A 17,709-nucleotide genomic window follows, 5' to 3' on the forward strand; every position below is an offset into this window, starting at 1 on the left:
AGTCAGTGCAACATTGATGGACTTAAAACATTTTATTTCAGCTGTCAAGTTTTTTTTTTTTTTTCCATCACCAACATTTCACAGAGAGCTGGTGCGACCAGAGCCAAACATTACTCTTAGTTAACTAATAAAAGCTTGAGGGACGCATGGTGAAGAACACACTGCATGCATTCAAAATGAACAGTTTACCACCAAAACGTCCAAACCTGCTTATATGGGCTTGAATCCATAAATTCAATTGAATCCATTAAAAAATACTGAGCTCCAGGGACCAAACGACCAAGTCCCCCCCAATGTTCAGACACTCCAAAAATGTCCCCCCCAATATTGCTGGAATATTTTAGCAATTCAATGTTCAGGGCCAAAAATTTCGGGCATGCCTGAACATTAAATTACATTGCTAATTGCCCCCCCCCCCCCCCCCCCCCCCCCCCCCCCCCCCAAAAAAAAAAAAAAAAAAAAGCCCCGGGATATCTGCCCCCCCCCCCAATGTTGAAATGATGGTTTTGGCCCTGCGGAGCCAGGGGCGCCGCCAGGAATTTTGGGCCCCATGAAAAAAAAAAAACATATATATTTACATGTTGATGGTTTAATAATTTTATATTAGTTTTTACCTATTTTTTGGGCCCTCTGTCAGGCAAGGGCCCTTGGAACTGTCCTAACTCCCCCCCCCCCCCCCCCCCCCCCCCCCCCCCCCCCATATACGGCGCCCCTGTGCGGAGCTCTATGTCTGGATTAGGAAATGTTGAGGTGCTGGACTATTTTCTACAAATCATCACCAATTTGTTCTTCTTTATAATATACGCTTTGAAATTCAGTTTTTAAGAGATCAGCATTTTAGTGGGTGGGATTTGTGCATGGAGTAAGGCGTTTTGAGGTGCAGCATCTTGATTTTCTTCTTAATTTATGAATTCATGGGTTCAGCCCTGAACTTAAGATCTATAGCGCTGTGGGGTGAGATGTAAGGAAAAACTAGGGACATAGTAAGAGGTTTGTGTTGAATATATGGATGATGATGTTATGGTCACTGTGATAAATGAATGGAGCTACAGTTTCCACACCGAGCAGCGCGCTGTGATTCTGGTTTTATTTTCAAAGATCTTCAAAGCAGATCTCTTTCGTTGTCTTAGTCTCCACTGCTGTGATTAAAAAAAAAAAAAAAAAAAGGTGACATTTGGGCTAATGTAGCCTACGCGGACTTGCAGCATGTGAAGCGCCACACCCCTCCGGACCGAGCCGCCGCCTGTGGAGATGAGTGAACTTCCATCAGAGTGTGATCCTGACGCGCATCGGCGTCACCGGCGCCACTGACGGTGGGAGGAAAAGCGCACCGGAGCGCAGCGGCGCAGCAGACAGACAGATGGTCAGTTCGGTGTTGGAGACCCGTTCTAACGATGAACCACCGGCACCGTGCGCTCCTCTGTGTCCACATCGCGCTCTTCCTCGTGCTGCACGGCCCGGCGGGCATCATGGACGTCACGGTGGCAGCGGAATACTCTGCGAAAATTGACTTGGAGTACGAGTTCGGGGACTACCGGGGGAAGTGGTGCATCGACGACCACGGTTTTGTTTACGGCATCGGAGAGGTTTACTACCCGAGCCCAACGGCGTGCCCGTGCACGTGCACCGTGGACGGCCCTGTGTGCGTCCGGCCCAAGTGTCCCCGCATCCACCCGCGGTGCACGCGGATCAAATATAAGGAATGCTGTCCGGTGTGCGAGGCCGTGGCCAAGGTGTGCGTTTACGGGGGCAGAACGTACCGGCTCCTGGAGGAGTTCAGGGTGAGAATGATCACAGCTTTAACCCACCGCCCCGATTCACAAGGTTCAGACAAGCCCAGAACCCACACGGATGCCCGGTACTGAGAGGTATTTACGCAAGAGGGAAATATCTCACTATCCGTGCGTAATTTGAGATTTACGCACGTAAAAATCCTTACAAAACACTGCAGCAGGATATACCTGTTCTTCAGTTTTTGGTACTCAGTAGTAGTGACTTCGTAAAAACCCACTGCACTTAAGAGATTAAATGTAATCTCCTATGGTATCACTATAATATGACTTACCAAAATATGTTTTCTGGTACAGGGAATAATACCTATTTTTAAGGTATTCTCCTAAAAGTAAACTCCGCGCTCGAGGTACACTTTTCATTATTTTCTCGCTCTCTCTTAGAGTCACAGATGATGATAATAATGGAGAAGCAGTAACTAAACCCAGGTTTCCAGTAACGTAAAGGGACTGGCAGTGTTTACATTGCGCACATGCGTGCGTAAAACCGGAGCGGCAGTCTCCTGTAGTGCGCTTGTTTACTGCATCATCATGTAAACAAACAGAGTCGTGCGTGCTGACGTACGGCCATGTGCTCGCTGCGGATTGGCTGGTCAGAGGACACACATTGACATGGCTTTATGTAACTGATTATGTATTTGCATGTAATGTGGATAAGGCTAGAAACAGGTCAGAGAGACAATGCTTTTTGTGCTTTTTGTAGATATCTTTGCATCCGGAACACTGAGAGATAAAACACTTCTAACTAACTAACTAACTAACTAACTCACCAACTGTGTTTTAAGCGCAATGACTGAATGCACTTTGTTCATTAGGTGTAGCTTTTCAACATCATTAAATGATTACCACATGTATTTTGACCATCATGGAGAAACGTTCAGCCACTAGCAGCCTCTACACTGCCTTTTCCAGTGTTGACCAGCAGGTGCCATTAGTCAGGGACTCTGCTTGGTTGCTTTACAGCACAAAGCAAACTGAGCAAACTGAGCTAAAGCCTTGTCAAATTATTATTATGTATCCTACTTGAGTTCTGGGTAAGATATGCCCACAAGTACTGTGAATGGTTAGAAAAAGTCATTGGCCTGTTGCCCATTTGCCAAAACAGTCTTGATATAAGCCCTTATCTAACCATTATCCCAGATGCTACACCCATCTTGAAAAAAAAAAAAAAAAAAACTGATGTTATTAATTAGCATTTGGAGCATCTGGCCAGTATCCAGCACTCAGAAACAATGAGAGTAAAATAGCACCACTGCTGTCCTATAAAACAGCTAGGGGGAGTGAAATATTTGTTTCAAAATGGGTGGACTCTCCCTTTAACTGAGTGGGTGTATCTTGTCCAGAACTTTGGTGGGACCCACAGTAGAATGTTTGGTGCTCCTACGGGCAGATGGAGGAAGGCTGTTGGGAAAGTCAGTAAAGCCCAAGAATCCAGGCAGAGGCACCGGGTAATAGAGCAACATCAGGGTTTATGGGAAATGTAGTCTTGAGAAACAGTAGCATTAACACTGCTGGTGTGAGCCAGAGCCTAGCACTCATCTCAACCACAGTCCCAGGTCTATGGTAATTACACCAAGGTATCACAATTTATCTGACAAGGACATACTGATGGTTAAAATGGTTACACTTCACATGCAGCATCTTTAAACGAATCATTTGTCCAAAATCTGTGTTTGCTTGTGTGTTGCAGTTGTCGCGGTGTGAGTGGTGTCGCTGCGGTGCCAACAGAGAGGTTTACTGCACCATTTCAGACTGCCCCGCCCCCCACTGTGTCAACCCCGTCTACGAACCCAACCACTGCTGTCCCATCTGCAAGACGGGTAAACTCTGACTCACTCACCGCGTTACCATCCAGACGTCGTATCGAAATGACGAGGCTTTAGAAACAGTGTCTGGAAGTGGCATATTATTGCTACAAAAATCTGGAATATTGCAGAGAAGTTGTAGCTCTCTTGATGGTGGAACAAGTTTCTTTTTCAGCATAACAGTTCTGAAGTACACTAAACAGCGAGGGAAATGTTTGCACAGACCTGTTGGCCAAGCTAGTTGAATTTTTTTCACACATTAGCCCCCACGTGTGCAACCATCTGTAGCTGATCTAAAATATCAAGTTTTTGTGCTCTTATCTCATGGGAAAGCATCTTCTCTTCCTTTTCTGGTTTATTGTCATCGATTACATGTCGGTGCCAAAATGCTGCGATCAAGCATAAGAGACCATAAGAGACCCCCACCTTATAATACCTGAGTAGAGATCAGGACCGATTGTCATGTCCCTGAAGTAAATAATTGGCCTGATTTTAACAAGCCACAGATCTCCCCCAACACTTTGATACTAAATTGGTTTCAGCCAACCACAATCTGCTGCAGAGATGTCCCTAGCCAACTGCACCCACTTAGAAGCTCCCATTTTCATACCAGTGGCATTGAATGTAATATATCTTTTAGAGCATCTTTACAAATATTCAAAATGAATCATTTGGGTGCTTTGCCTGCTCTGGTTATCAAAGGATACCTGCACCTTTATGACCAATCAAATTGTTTTTTAGTTGTCATTTTCCCTCAGCTGACTTGGTTGCTCTTTGACCACAGCTGTTGTTTTTCTCTGGGTTTTGGTTACCACCAGTAGTCGAGTTGTAAAAAAAATTCAGGGGAGGATGGTCAATTTTTTTCACTTGATGAAAAGTGAGGATGGCAGTTTTACAGGGGGGATGATTTGGACCGTTTTTATTTCAGGGGGGGATGCCATCCACCCTCATCCCCCCTCAACTCGAGTACTGGTTACCTCTATTTCCAGTTTCCAGAGGTGACAGTTAATCTTGATTTGCTGCCATTGGCATGAACACCACAAAGGCTGAGAGATTACGAGGACTCAGCAGCTGTTGGATCGATCGGAAAAGCTGCAGATTTCTCACAAGCTCAGCAAACCAATTCCAGAGATCATTGTTTATTAGGTCAACTTTTCGGTGCATATTGCCTTCTTCAGGATCCTTCAAGATCCAGCGTTCCTTCTGACCCTAAGAAACAATGCGCCAATCCCAATATCCTTGCCTTGCCCCTGCCCTTCATGTCAGAGTGCCCTCAACTGGGTTGTGGCTGCTTCAGAATGGTCCTACATGGGGTAGGGCTTGAAATCTTCACCTAGGAAATGGAACACCACTTTGTACATCATCAGGAGCCATAATCTATACAGAAGTTCTATATTTATCAGCACAGTAGAGGGGAAATGACGTGGCTGGTCCCGACCTAAAAACAACAGGAAGTCCGCAATTTGCCTTTCAAAGTAAAGTCACGCCCGAAGTTTCACGTTGCACAAAAATTATCTCCTCCGAGGCCGTAAATCGTGGCGGCTCGAAAAGCTAATAGATGAAAGAGGATACAGTGCTTAACAAAAGTTCTGAAGGATTTCGTCATTACTCGCTTAGTTTTTAAATTAGAAGCCCTCGAAGTCGGCGTTGCCGCAACCAAAACGCCATTTTTTCGCATGGAGTTTGGCGTGAAAAGGCGCACACTTGGCGCTAATTAGGCCCCTGGCGTCTAAAGTACACGTCGCACGGCTTCGAAACTTATGCCGACGGAAAGAGGACGAAAATTCCTACAAAATATGAAATTAATTTTTAAATCGGAACAAGTTTGTGGCCGAACATTTTGGACCCTGGTGTCCTCTCCTCTGCACTCTGCCCGGTCATGTGACTCACTCTAGCCAACTGACAATTCCGCAATACACACCCATTATAAACCGTCAGCGGGAGCAGAGAAAACAGTCAAACTAAAACTGCCATAACTCAAAAACGGTAAAAGATAGCAAAATTGTGTAAATACAAGATTTATAGATCCGAGTCTTGTGCCTCGTTTAAACTTCGAATCGCGTCTGTAACTCAAACGATGTCTGAGCGGCGTTACCTCAAACGGGTGCGGGTTTGATAGATTTCTCCATTGGATTGAATGAGGATTTCTCTGTATGCCAGCATTTCGGTCTGCCAGTCCCACAGCTGCCGGCCAGCAGGGAGCACGGGTGCGAGGGCCGTCCAACGCTGCTTGCAGCTTTAATTTTGAATTTAAATCTGATTGGTCCACCACAGTGCCACCACCGGGCCAACAGGACCCTCATCGTCACGCTCATTATCTCAGACAGAAAGAGTTCTCTTCACACTGGCACTTGACCCAAAACAGAAGCCAGTTCGCTTTCTGGTACACTTGAGATCTGATGAGGTCTCAGTCCACTTTCTATTCACAATGCAGGTCCTCTAGAGCTCAGCCCCTACATCATGTATTTGTATATGATAGGTTTAAGTTGAAGTTTCACGCTGCTGGGTAAAATTTGACAAACCTTTGCAGAAGGATGCAGTATACATTGATTTCTAGTGTCCACAAAATTAAACTGGTTGGCTCACCACAGCGCCACCAACAGGTCAAAAAGTCCCTACGCGTCACGCAGTGATTTTTTGCACACCGGACATACAAAAAAAAAACAACTGCACCCATGGGCCGACTTGCACCAAATGTGAGGGACATCCTAGTTGCTGCAGGATTGGTTTTTTTTCTGCAAATATGCCCTTTTGTTGTGACTGAGGTTGTGGTGGACTATTTTTCTTTCCCTCACACAACCACACGGCTATGCACACAGAGTCTCTGCAGCCCCCCTATGTCTTTTATTCCTATAATTAGTGGGATCTCAGTGTGACTGATTTCCAGCCTGTAGCTCTCAGAGCCAGCAGCGGTTACGTCATCGCACACACCCTGCAGCTTACAGAGCCATCCCTGTTATGTCACACCAGCTTACCATGCCACTGGCATTAGTGTGCCTCCCTAGCAATGGGGGGATTTATGTACTTGTGTGTGTGGCAATCTGTGTGTGTGTGTGAGAGAGAACGATAGAGACAGGATGCAGCATGGATAATAACTTTTTGGTTTTGTATTTTGTACATCAGAGGAACTAAAAAAATAAAAGCGCTAGTCCTTTTTTTTTCTTCTGGCTACACACATGAAAATGTCATCCTCACACACACACACACACACACACACACACACACACACACACACACACACACACACATACACACATGCAATCTGTTTCCTGGTTGCCTTATGGCAGTTGTAGTTTCTATTTTTGCTGGTGCCCTGCAGGACAGACAGTCAGACGGATGGTTGGACAGCGCATTATTGAACCACTCTGTTGTGTCACCATTTTTTTTCCTCACAGTTGCCAAATTCCCCAAACACAGTTAGATCTGGCATCAAATAACCTGCACTTCCTGCCCCCCCGCTGCGTGTAAATTGTTTCACAGGTAACTGCCAAAAATAAAAGCCTCCACCTCAGCAAATGAGGGATATAAAAGCAAGTTGTTTGCCGTTTTCTTGGTGTAGTTCTAGCTCCCCACTTTTAAGATAACATGTTTAAGGTCTGAAGCTATATTTCATAGAAGTGTCTCTTTATGCTTGTTTCATTTTCATTTATTTGTGTTCATTTTCATCATAACCACCAAGAATGTTAAAGGGCAAGGGAAAAGGCTCCGACAGGAAGCATGTGTCAGGGCTCATGAGAATAGAATAAAGTAGAATAGAATAGAATAGAATAGAATAGAATAGATCATTACTGTCCACAAGTGGAAATTTGTCTTCTGCTTCACAAACTCTTAACAAATGGGTCAAATGAATAAATGAATAAATAAAAATAAAAATAAAAATACATACATGACATGAAATAAGATAAAACACAAGAAATTAATACAGCAAAAAATAAGTAAGTAAAGTAATGAGTAAATAAGATAAAATACAATAAATAAAGATCACTGACCAAGTTTAAAATAATAATAAAAAAAAAAAAAAGGTTCTAACTACTTCATCTCTTCTACTGTCTGCACAGGATGGTCATTAAGCAGAGCTGGTGCATAGGTGATGGGTGGGTTATGATAGCTGTTCATAACCACTTCCCTCTGGGAGGTGGGAGTTTGGGAGGAATCTGTTGGACAAAAAGGGAAACCACCTCAGACAAAAAACCAAGAGTGAAAACTCCCTCAGACAAAGAGTTTTAACTGTTGGACCCGCTTTGCTGCACCCTGGACTGGAATCTGCTGCAGACAGGTTCAATTAGAGGCTCCTGTACCTTTGCAATATTTTAAATCTATTATTCAGGGTGTCATGTTGCAAACATTAAAACACAAAACAAAACAAAACATTTTTAGCGCTGTTGAGAGCTGTATTATTCTTTGTCTTGGTTTCTTTCATCTATTTATACTGACATACTTATTTTTATATCCATAAATTCTGATATTGCTTCTTATATCTCAACGAGGCCTCCTGGTTAAATAAGGTTTGAATACTCAAAGTTGTTTTTTTTTGGTGTGTGAATGTTAGTCACCTGCTAACAGGTGTCAGCTATCTAAGGCATCGTGTTTCGTGTTGGACAGCAGCTCTGCACCTCTCCATCTCAATCTGCCGGTCTTCCACATCCTGCAGACAAAGAGGTGCCACTCATACTCACAGTAAAAAAGTAGAGGAGTTTTATTTTATTTTAAGATGCATATTAAAAGACATGACGTTTAGGCCCATCTGTTCATCGGGGCCGTCATCAGATGTTCAGAGGAATGTTCAGATGAACATCTGATGACGGCTTTGGCCCCGGGGAACAGATTGGCCGAGACATCTTGTGTCAAAAAGCTCTTCCAGTTGCATCTCTTCTTGTCTCTGCAGCTTCACTTTCTCATTTTGTCTCCAGCTATGACAGGCTCTTCTTTTTCAATAGATTCACATGTCATCTCCTGCTTAGTTTCAGATATTTATATGCTGAGGCAGTAACTAGTGGGGGTATTAAAAAGTCCTTGGTGGGGCGCGTTGGTGGCTCACCCGGTAAAGAGTGCGCATCATATACCAGGGCTTAGTCCCAGTCGCAGTGACTGGGGTTCGAATCCAACCTCAGGTCCTTTGCTGCATGTCACCCCCCCTCTCTCCCTGTCTATCTCCACTGTGACTATCAAATAAAGCAGAAAATGCCAAAAATAATAATAATAATCTTAAGAAGAAGTCCTTGGTGGTGGTGGATGAAATCATGAATACATGCAGTTGCATGAGTTTGGTTTTTGAGTTGCAAGGTAAAAATAAGAAAGGAACTGTAAGCACAAGGACGTTATTCAAAGTGTATTAAGAAGGAGAGGAGGTTCTCAGGCACTATGCCATGCATCCATCACTCATCAGCTCATGATTAACTAAGCTTGTGTTTGCAAGAAAAAAACAACAACTTGTAATCCATCCACAACTGCGAGTGACTGAGGTGGTCTACCTCGAGAACTCTTTTGTCACCAGTTTGCAACCACACTGTCTGTCTCTTTCCCTGCCCTCCAAGGTCCCAACTGTTTTGCCGGGAACCGTGTGATTCCAGCGGGCGAGCGTGTAGAGATTGATGAGCAGACCGTGTGCTACTGCACCTACCGGGATGGGACGTGGCACACCCACCCACACGCCACATGTGAGCAGCGTCCCCGTCCCAGCACAGTGCCCAGCGCCAGCCCAGAGCCCACCAGGGAGGAGACCAGGGGGAGGAGAGGAAGGTTTGGTCCCAGGCTGGACGTGATACCGTGACAGAGGGGGGAGGTTTGCAAAGACGGATTTCTCAGAGGCAAAGCTGCTGAACAGGCAGGAATAATCTTATTGGTTGAGTTCAACTTAAGTGGGTGGAACTAAAGAAACAGTTTTTGGAGAGCAAGTTCACCAACTGGCAAACTTAAATGGCAAAGGAGGAAATGTGTTCAAAGCATAAATGAAAAAAAAAAAAAAAAAAAAAAAAACATTAAATGCACTGTTCTTGGAAGTCAAGCTACCTAACTAGCTTCCTTAGTGTACTGTGGGCTTGTTTGGTTAGTTTCAGCTTGGAAGGGAAGGTTGGATAAACGGGTCACTTATATAAATAAATATGGCTCCATTGCATTATGAGCAGTCTAGCTATACTACAATCAAGCAGAAGAGCTAGCATGAGAGCTAGGCTTTCTAACTTTACTCAAGGAGCAAGGTGCCATTGCCTCAATGTTGAATTTATGGCGATCAGTTTGGTGAAGGATGGAAATTCCATGTTATATAAACACTGAACCAATATAGCTGACCAATTGCTTTTTAGTGTTGCCGAAAACAGCAACATTGTGTAATATTGTAAAGGCAACATTGAATCAGTATCAATCAATATCAGTTTATAGAGGACCCATCTTGAGCTACCCACAAAGCCTTTATACAAATTCAAATTCAAACTATTCAAGCACATAAATGAACATGGGCAAAGCAGATCATGCCAACAAGTCCCAGTAATCAATTCTGAGAGAGTTAAGCATCTCTTTTCTTGGTGTTTTCCTTTTTCAGTTGGGAGATAGCTCCAGCACATAGTGTGTGCGGGTAACCTCCACATAGTAACCTTGAGCCAGGAAGAAGTGACCTGATAGTACTTTCACAAATATAATTAGGCAAAAAAAATGGGTACTGGTACTTGTTTTGTATGTTGGCATAATCTGCATGATACATTTTCATTTTCATGTTATTTTGGGAGCTGTTTTGTGACTCCAGAAGTCAACTGACACACAAATACAGCACTGAGGATCAGTCAGGGGAGTACAGTGCAACTACAGAGGATACTTCACCATCATGTGTGGACTCGTTGTAACATATTTCAGTGCTCATTCATTAATTGCATTGATTTAACATGTTAACAAAATGTTAGTTAGCCATTCAGGAAACTTCACTCTGCTTGAGTCTACTACCTGGCCAAAAAACAAACAAACAAACAAACAAAAAAGGTCTTTGGCTCCACCCACCAAAGCTTGATCAAATCAAAGTGAAACTGACGTTATTTCTGCCATCCAGAGCAACTCTACCCCTGAGAAATACAGAGTTTGTGTAACTACTACTGTGAGGGTGGGTGGGAATTTGAAATTGTGTGTTGGCGGGCATGGGAATGCATACTGCTGGGCCATTAAAGCTGCACAAGGCATCCTGACAGCTCCAAACACAGCAAGAGTAGTTTCAATTTAACACTTTCTGTGTGAGAAGTGACCATACCAGAGGCCTGAATAGTTAGTTTCGATGGGGCACTTCTCCTTGCATCCCAGCTTTCTGATTTAGGCTCATGAATTTTTTCACAAAAAAAACTCTTGCCTTGCAGTGTTACATCAATGGACCCCCATGCCCCTCCACACACACCTCCCCTGGCCCCTATAAACCTTCTAATCACTCCGCTGGGGAATACGGATGGATGGGCAGTGAGCTGAAATAAGTGGATGGCTGACATGAGAGTTGGAAGGTGTGTGTGCTGAGCAGGCAGCTGGTGGCCTGGTTGCTTTCCATGAGGCCTGCTGGTCTCCGTCTGTGAGCGGAGCAAGGCCAGGGATGACCTAGTGGACCACACACACACCAAGGATCTGTGTAAGCAGAAAAAAACGGTGTGACATATTTACATGGAGCAGTACTGTACGTCAAAGCTGTAAAACATGTTCATTTGTAAATAAGTGTTGTGATTGTAACATTGGTGGTATTCCTCAAATTCTGATTGCCTCTGTAACCTGTTACTTCCTCATTCACCTTTTGTCAGACTGAGATGCTCAGTGAGCCAGTGTTTGATATCACCATCCTTATTGCCTTCCTCCTGTGGTTAGTCACTTTATCTTCAGATGAACACTTCGCCCCTTCATTTCCACTGCTGTACGTCTCATCTGTATGTAGCTCTAACTACTGTGTGGCAGATCTGTATATACTGGTAAATACACCAAGGATGTCTGAAAGCTAAAAGTCATGAAATAAACCTTTCATGGATGAGACTCCTCCAGTGTTGTGTTGTTTCAATAGGCCAACTAGTGACAAACCTGAGTAAGTGCATCAATGCCTCAAGAAGAGTGCATTGACTGCACCTTAATTTTTTCTGTACATACACTCAGACATTAAAACAGAAATAAGTTCTAAAACCTAACAGTTGAGAAACTGATTGTGCCCAATATGGCAAAATATCAGTGTCAAGTGACAATGTTTATGGACAAAGGAGTACGTAACAACCTACGTACTGGCATAAATTAAAAAATAAATAAATAAATGAAAATAAATGAACAAATCACACTGGAAAGTGTTCTTGGCTTTACAACAGTTTTATTGAAAACAGAGGTGCAGGGTCCAGCTCAGGCTATGCTGCCAGCGTTGGAGGCAATCCTGGGCCAAAGGTCAGCGCACTCCTTGGCCACTGGACCTGTGATGGCTGAACCTGAAAATGAAGAGGGGGATCATTTTAGTGTTACAACTGACAACAGCATGGTTGATTTTATTGTACAAGATTTGAAATTAAAACATTACCCTAGTGCTTAATTTATAACCATAACATTTAAATTAACTGGCTACAAAAATGGGGCAAGCTGACAAAACAAGTTTGAGAATCATTTACTTAATTTATTAAATTTATGACCATATTTTGACGTGCTCTTATTTCAAATAAAACCAGTTATGACTCTACTTTATCTTGTTCATATTTCAGAGTAGTTCATACAGCAGGTAGGTTGTCTCATCACTGATTGAGATTAGTCAGCCACAGTGGGTCGCTGCCATCTCACCCACAGTGAAGAGTTCAATATTCCCTTCTACGACAACTCACCCAGCCACTGACCAGACAAAGCAAGTGCTTTTTGAAGGGGGCAGGGGTTATAAATGCCTGCACATCATTTCATTGTATCTGCACAGTACTTAAACACTGACAAAACAAAGATAAACTACAATTATACAAAATTAGGGCGCAAACAATAGCTCATACTGGTGAAATAAAACCCAAAGGGACTTGTTAAAAAGCATCAAGGCGCAGATACCTAACAGGCTAGGATCCTCAGAATAATTTTACAAAGCTCCTTCCCAAAGTCATCCTAAATAAAGACAATCTTGAAAACTATTATAAACGTCTGATTTCTCCTGACCACTTGCACATCTTCAAGTGAGTCTTAATAGTCAATAAAGTTTATTAGGAGCTCCAATTCAGTGTGCGGATATTCCTCCTCCTTTCTCTGTTTGGATCCTGTGACCATCCGGCACCTGGCCTATAACAGGATTGGATGTGCGCACAACTACTGCCTTCTTTATTTGAGTGCACCAGTTGTTTAGTAATTGACTCGCTAAAATCCACAGGCACCAACTAACTTAAAATAAGAGCCTGTCTGTTCTTTGGAATAATATCCATGGAAGTAACTGATTTCATGTACTGTTCCAGTAAGCAGAGTGTGTAGCCATACAATGCTTTCTTTTGTTATCACAAGTATCTGTCAGGCAGTACCCTCAAAACTACCTGCTGAGGATATCACAACATTACAGCTCGTTTCCTTTGGCTGTTATGGTACTACTTAGAGTGCCATTAACCATTTCTATGCATAAAACTAGCCTTTTTTGTGGTATAAAATCATCACCTGCACCTATAAATAATATACTATGGTTTATTAGACGCCTAACCTAATCCATGTGATTACTGCAAGAATATGATTTAATCCTGTATTTTAATAAGTAGCATGTCCTACAGACATCTGTTACAAGATCAATTCATTAACTGTTTCAGAGCCACAGATCCTGACACTGATGGTGAGGTTAGGATTATCTTTGATTGTTGGATGCCCATTCCTAGTTCCAACAAGTGCTGTTTTGGAAGATTTATAGAAATTTAATTTGTGTAATTCCTCATAAAACATGCTCTCAACTTTCTCTGGATTCAAGAATATAATCAGATAAAGACTTTTCCAAAAAAAATATCCAATTCCAGCAGGACTAAAATTGGAACAACAAAATGCAACAGAGGCCAGCTACAACTGAGCCAAGGGCCTGATGCAGCCAACGATTCACCACCACCACTTACAAGCAGCCTGACAAATCACAAAGCAAACTTCTCCTAAACTCAACTGCTTGTTGAAAATGACTTGATCACACATTGCTAATCTAGTGCATCGTCTCAACTACTTTGTTAGTGCTGAGAAGATAATGCAGCTGCAGCATCCATCAGTCACCCTGACACATGGCACACCAAGTACTGTAACCCACCTTTCATTTCTCCTTTATTGTTTACTATGACACCCGCATTGTCTTCAAAGTAGAGGAACACGCCATCTTTTCGCCGATACGACTTCCGCTGCCGTATCACCACCGCAGGATGCACTGTGGAGAGGAAAAGGAGTGCCATTCACACTCAGCACATTCAGCTTATAGAGTGACAGGTGTTGGTACTTGGGATTGGAAACAAATGGGATGACTACAAAAACAGAGCAGCCTCAACAAGTAGTGTGGTTTTAATACAGCTGTCAATCACTAAAGACACATTTCACATCTGATAGACTAAACCTGATCACATTATTGATCAGATTATTGAAATATTCCAGCAGGTTTGAGGGGATTTACACTTACAAATTGAACTGTAATATTTCTGTGGTATTCCTGCAGTAACAGCAACACGCACATACATAGAGCCACTGTGATATTTCTGTAGTATTCCTATAGTAACTGTCACGTCTAGGGTTAGAAAGAGTGCATTTAATCGCACCGGGGCACAAATTTTAAGAACTGCCGCCACCTCCAAATTTTATATGGAAAGAAAAAAAACCTGCATATTGTCATTACATATTTAAGAGAGTTGGCAATATAGTGATCTCCACACAGACCACAATACAACTCACCCTTCTTCCTGAGCTCTGGCTTGCCCTTCTTCACTGTGGCCATGACCATGTCACCCACTCCTGCAGCGGGCAGGCGGTTCAGGCGGCCTTTGATGCCCTTCACAGAGATGATGTACAGGTTCTTAGCACCTGGAAGGAGGGAGGGTGAGCAACAGCAGGTAGAGAAAATAAGTGATCAGGACAGGTGATAAAAGATAGCAAGGAAAAGCACAGGAAAAAGGATATCCTGGAGTCATGTTGACTTTCTCCATGGCTCATACTATTAGCAGAAAGATCTATTTCGATATGCACCACAGGTTGATGTTGTACAGACCCAACATCAAACACTGCCTATAGGATATTTACAATTTGATGATGGAAGGTTTATCTTCCTACAGCTATCAGGCAGAGTGCAGCTGAAATGAAATGTTTTATCTGCAGCACTGATGCTTGCATTTTAGACACACTGGCTGCATGCAACAAGTTGTCTCATCACTGATTGAGATTAGTCAGCCACAGTGGGTCGCTGCCATCTCACCCACAGTGAAGAGTTCAATATTCCCTTCTACGACAACTCACCCAGCCACTGACCAGACAAAGCAAGTGCTTTTTGAAGGGGTGATGCCACTGAAAAAATGCTTTCCAAAAAGGTAGAAATCATACAGAGTGAAAGCGTTCACCAAAACTCTGGGGCTGGTATGGACAAGGACCTGAATATTACAGGTGTCACAATACACTACAAAACTCTACACAACTGACATTATCAGTGTAGAGCTGAAATACATCCAGTGCGTAACATCTGGACAGACTAATACAGCAGGCATGATCAGACATTTGTAGCAAAAGTCATTTTGACATGAAATAGCATTAACATGCTGTTTGTTAAGTGTAGCAAAAAATCCCATGCCAATCTAATAAGAAAATCAGCATACTATACATATCATATCTACTGAAAATGTCATGTATAAAAGATACATGATTTAAAGGGCTAGTCAACTGAAACTCATGTTTTCGCATAGTTTGCAGATCACTTCTGCAGTTTGCCTATTCGAGTCTCTCAGAGGGCTTGCTGAGGTGTACCTGTGTTGTCGGCGCAGTTGATGACCGCTCCCACTGGGAGACCCAGCGAGATGCGGAACTTGGCTCCAGAAGACCCACCACGTCCTGCCAACAAAAGTGGAAACCCACATTTAATAAATATACTTCTGCCAGTATAGTAAGCCAGCATTAAGGAGAATTTGACATCATTAAGAATCTTGTCTTCAAACGCTGCACACTGATACATCATTGCGCTTTCTGCCCCTACATCATTTTTAGACACCTGAGTTTTCCAGTCCTGTGTTTAATGGAATTCCTATCTGAAACCCAAGAGTACAACTAGAATTAAACTGCAAATCAATGTCCTCTTTCACACGCCTGTATGAAGTGTGTTTAAACTTCACTTCCAACACACACTTTCCAACAGGAGACTGACCCAGAGCACCACAGTAGCAGAGTTGATCTGCGTCAAACAGCTTCACTACACCATTAATTAGCTGTTTAATCGACCTAACTTGCGTGTAAACTCCACTTAACCAAAAATTCATTCAAGTTGGCACTTTTCTCAGTAAATGAGCAGAGTGGTTGTCTCAATGTATTGAACATGACTGGCTTTTGCTGTGTTTATCTACTTAGAGACGGCAAACTACTTTACTGAGGTTAATACGATTTGTTTACACCCGTTAAAACTAATAAATATACTCTCACGTTTCCCTGTCACACTGCTGTCAGAGCAGAGCACGGCGGACCGCTAGCAGCCACGATTCCCTGCTAACTTAGCTAACGTTAGCTCATTTACAGCCAGGTCTGCGTTGTTAGTTAGGTTTAGCTCCTGCGGTGGTGTTGGAATTCCGAAATTACGCCCAATATATAGAGAGAGATAATCTAATTTCACTTTTACACTCTGTACTTTATAGTGACGCTAATTATATCGGCCACCAGCCTGACTCTTTCCTCAAACTGGCTAGTTAGCGGTGCCAGCAAACATGGCTACCCCCACCTAGCACTAAAATGTTATCGTTCAGAAATTTTTAACTATTCTCACAATTTCAACGCTAAGCACACAGTTTGTTTCCTAAAGCGTCCTTTAGTACACAAGCATGTTTTTAAACACTGGAGTAGCGTGTAGAACGACGGATGAAAGTGGATATTTTCAGGCACTTCACATACCTCTCTTAGACATCGCTGCAGACGGGAAAGAGGGAGACGGAAAAAGGAAGTGCGCGCTATAAGGTCGAGCGGAACACCATCCGGGTTATGACGCGAGGCCGTGCTGCCTTCACGTGCTGTCGGACACATCGCCTGCGCGACAACGCTCGCGGTGGTGTTAAAACAGGAAATACATTATGTCAGATTAACACGTGAAGGCAAACATAACCGAGAAAGTCGAATGCTGTAGATGACCAATAATGATGGTTGATATTTGGTTGTGATTTTGTTTAAAATTACCCCAGAAACTACCCCTGAAAGCCAATTTCCACACACACATACCCAACTCTTCAAAAGTTCATTTTTTAAATTCTATATATTACAACACTGTTAGCAACACAAAATTAAGGGGAAACATAAATACATAAACAAATTCCAGTAATAAAAACACATATCAGATATTATATCAAAACACACATCTTTCAGAGACAACGAAAAATAAAATAAAATAAAATAAAATGAAATAAATAAATAAACAGGATAAACTTTCCATCAAGGGCATCCAATATTACATAAAATAACCAATGTCCTTTGACATCCAAATGTAAATTTGTTCTGAAATGTGAATATATGTTGTCAGAAATATACATCTTACGTTTTCTCCATTTTGAAATCTAGTCTTCCCATCTGCCCACCCGTTTGTAGTGAAGCTGCTGGTTTGAAGTCACCTTTCCAAGTGGAGTGAACCACTCTTGACAGGAGGGAGTCTCTGCCTTACCCCATCCCTGGAGTAAAATCTGGCTGCCCATCATCACAGCAATTTGGATTAACACTGCATTCACAAGCTTTCACCATTAGAGGACCTTCTTGCTCAGAGTTGTTTTTTGTAATTTTCTTTATTTAATTTATTTAATAATTTATGGATTTACCCCAAATGTCCTGTACAGTGCCACCAGAAAGTATTCACACCCCTTCACTTTTTCCACATTTTGTTACATTACAGACTTATTCTAAAACTGATTTGAGTATAGTTTTCTTTAAAAAAAAAAAAAAAAAAAAAAAAAAAAAAAAATCTACACGAAATAGCCCATAATGAC

General features: G+C 42.6%; 2 protein-coding genes across 2 annotated transcripts; one reads left to right on the forward strand and one right to left on the reverse strand.

Annotated features, from left to right (window-relative positions):
• The first annotated feature begins 1,382 nt into the window (after positions 1-1,382).
• Positions 1,383-10,004, forward strand: LOC115362892 (von Willebrand factor C domain-containing protein 2-like). Its single transcript, XM_030056873.1, has 3 exons — positions 1,383-1,781; positions 3,481-3,610; positions 9,130-10,004. Exons 1-3 carry the CDS (start codon positions 1,395-1,397, stop codon positions 9,363-9,365), a joined length of 753 nt encoding a protein of 250 aa, XP_029912733.1. The 5' UTR covers positions 1,383-1,394; the 3' UTR covers positions 9,366-10,004.
• Positions 10,005-11,886: 1,882 nt separating this feature from the next.
• rpl23 (ribosomal protein L23) lies at positions 11,887-16,784 on the reverse strand. Its single transcript, XM_030058895.1, has 5 exons — positions 16,634-16,784; positions 15,506-15,589; positions 14,447-14,575; positions 13,818-13,931; positions 11,887-12,015 (listed from the first exon to the last, which is right to left on the reverse strand). Exons 1-5 carry the CDS (start codon positions 16,644-16,646, stop codon positions 11,933-11,935), a joined length of 423 nt encoding a protein of 140 aa, XP_029914755.1. The 5' UTR covers positions 16,647-16,784; the 3' UTR covers positions 11,887-11,932.
• Between the last annotated feature and the right edge of the window lie 925 nt (positions 16,785-17,709).

This window comes from Myripristis murdjan, chromosome 8 (assembly GCF_902150065.1).
Source record: "Myripristis murdjan chromosome 8, fMyrMur1.1, whole genome shotgun sequence".
NCBI classification, from domain to species: Eukaryota; Metazoa; Chordata; class Actinopteri; order Holocentriformes; family Holocentridae; genus Myripristis; species Myripristis murdjan.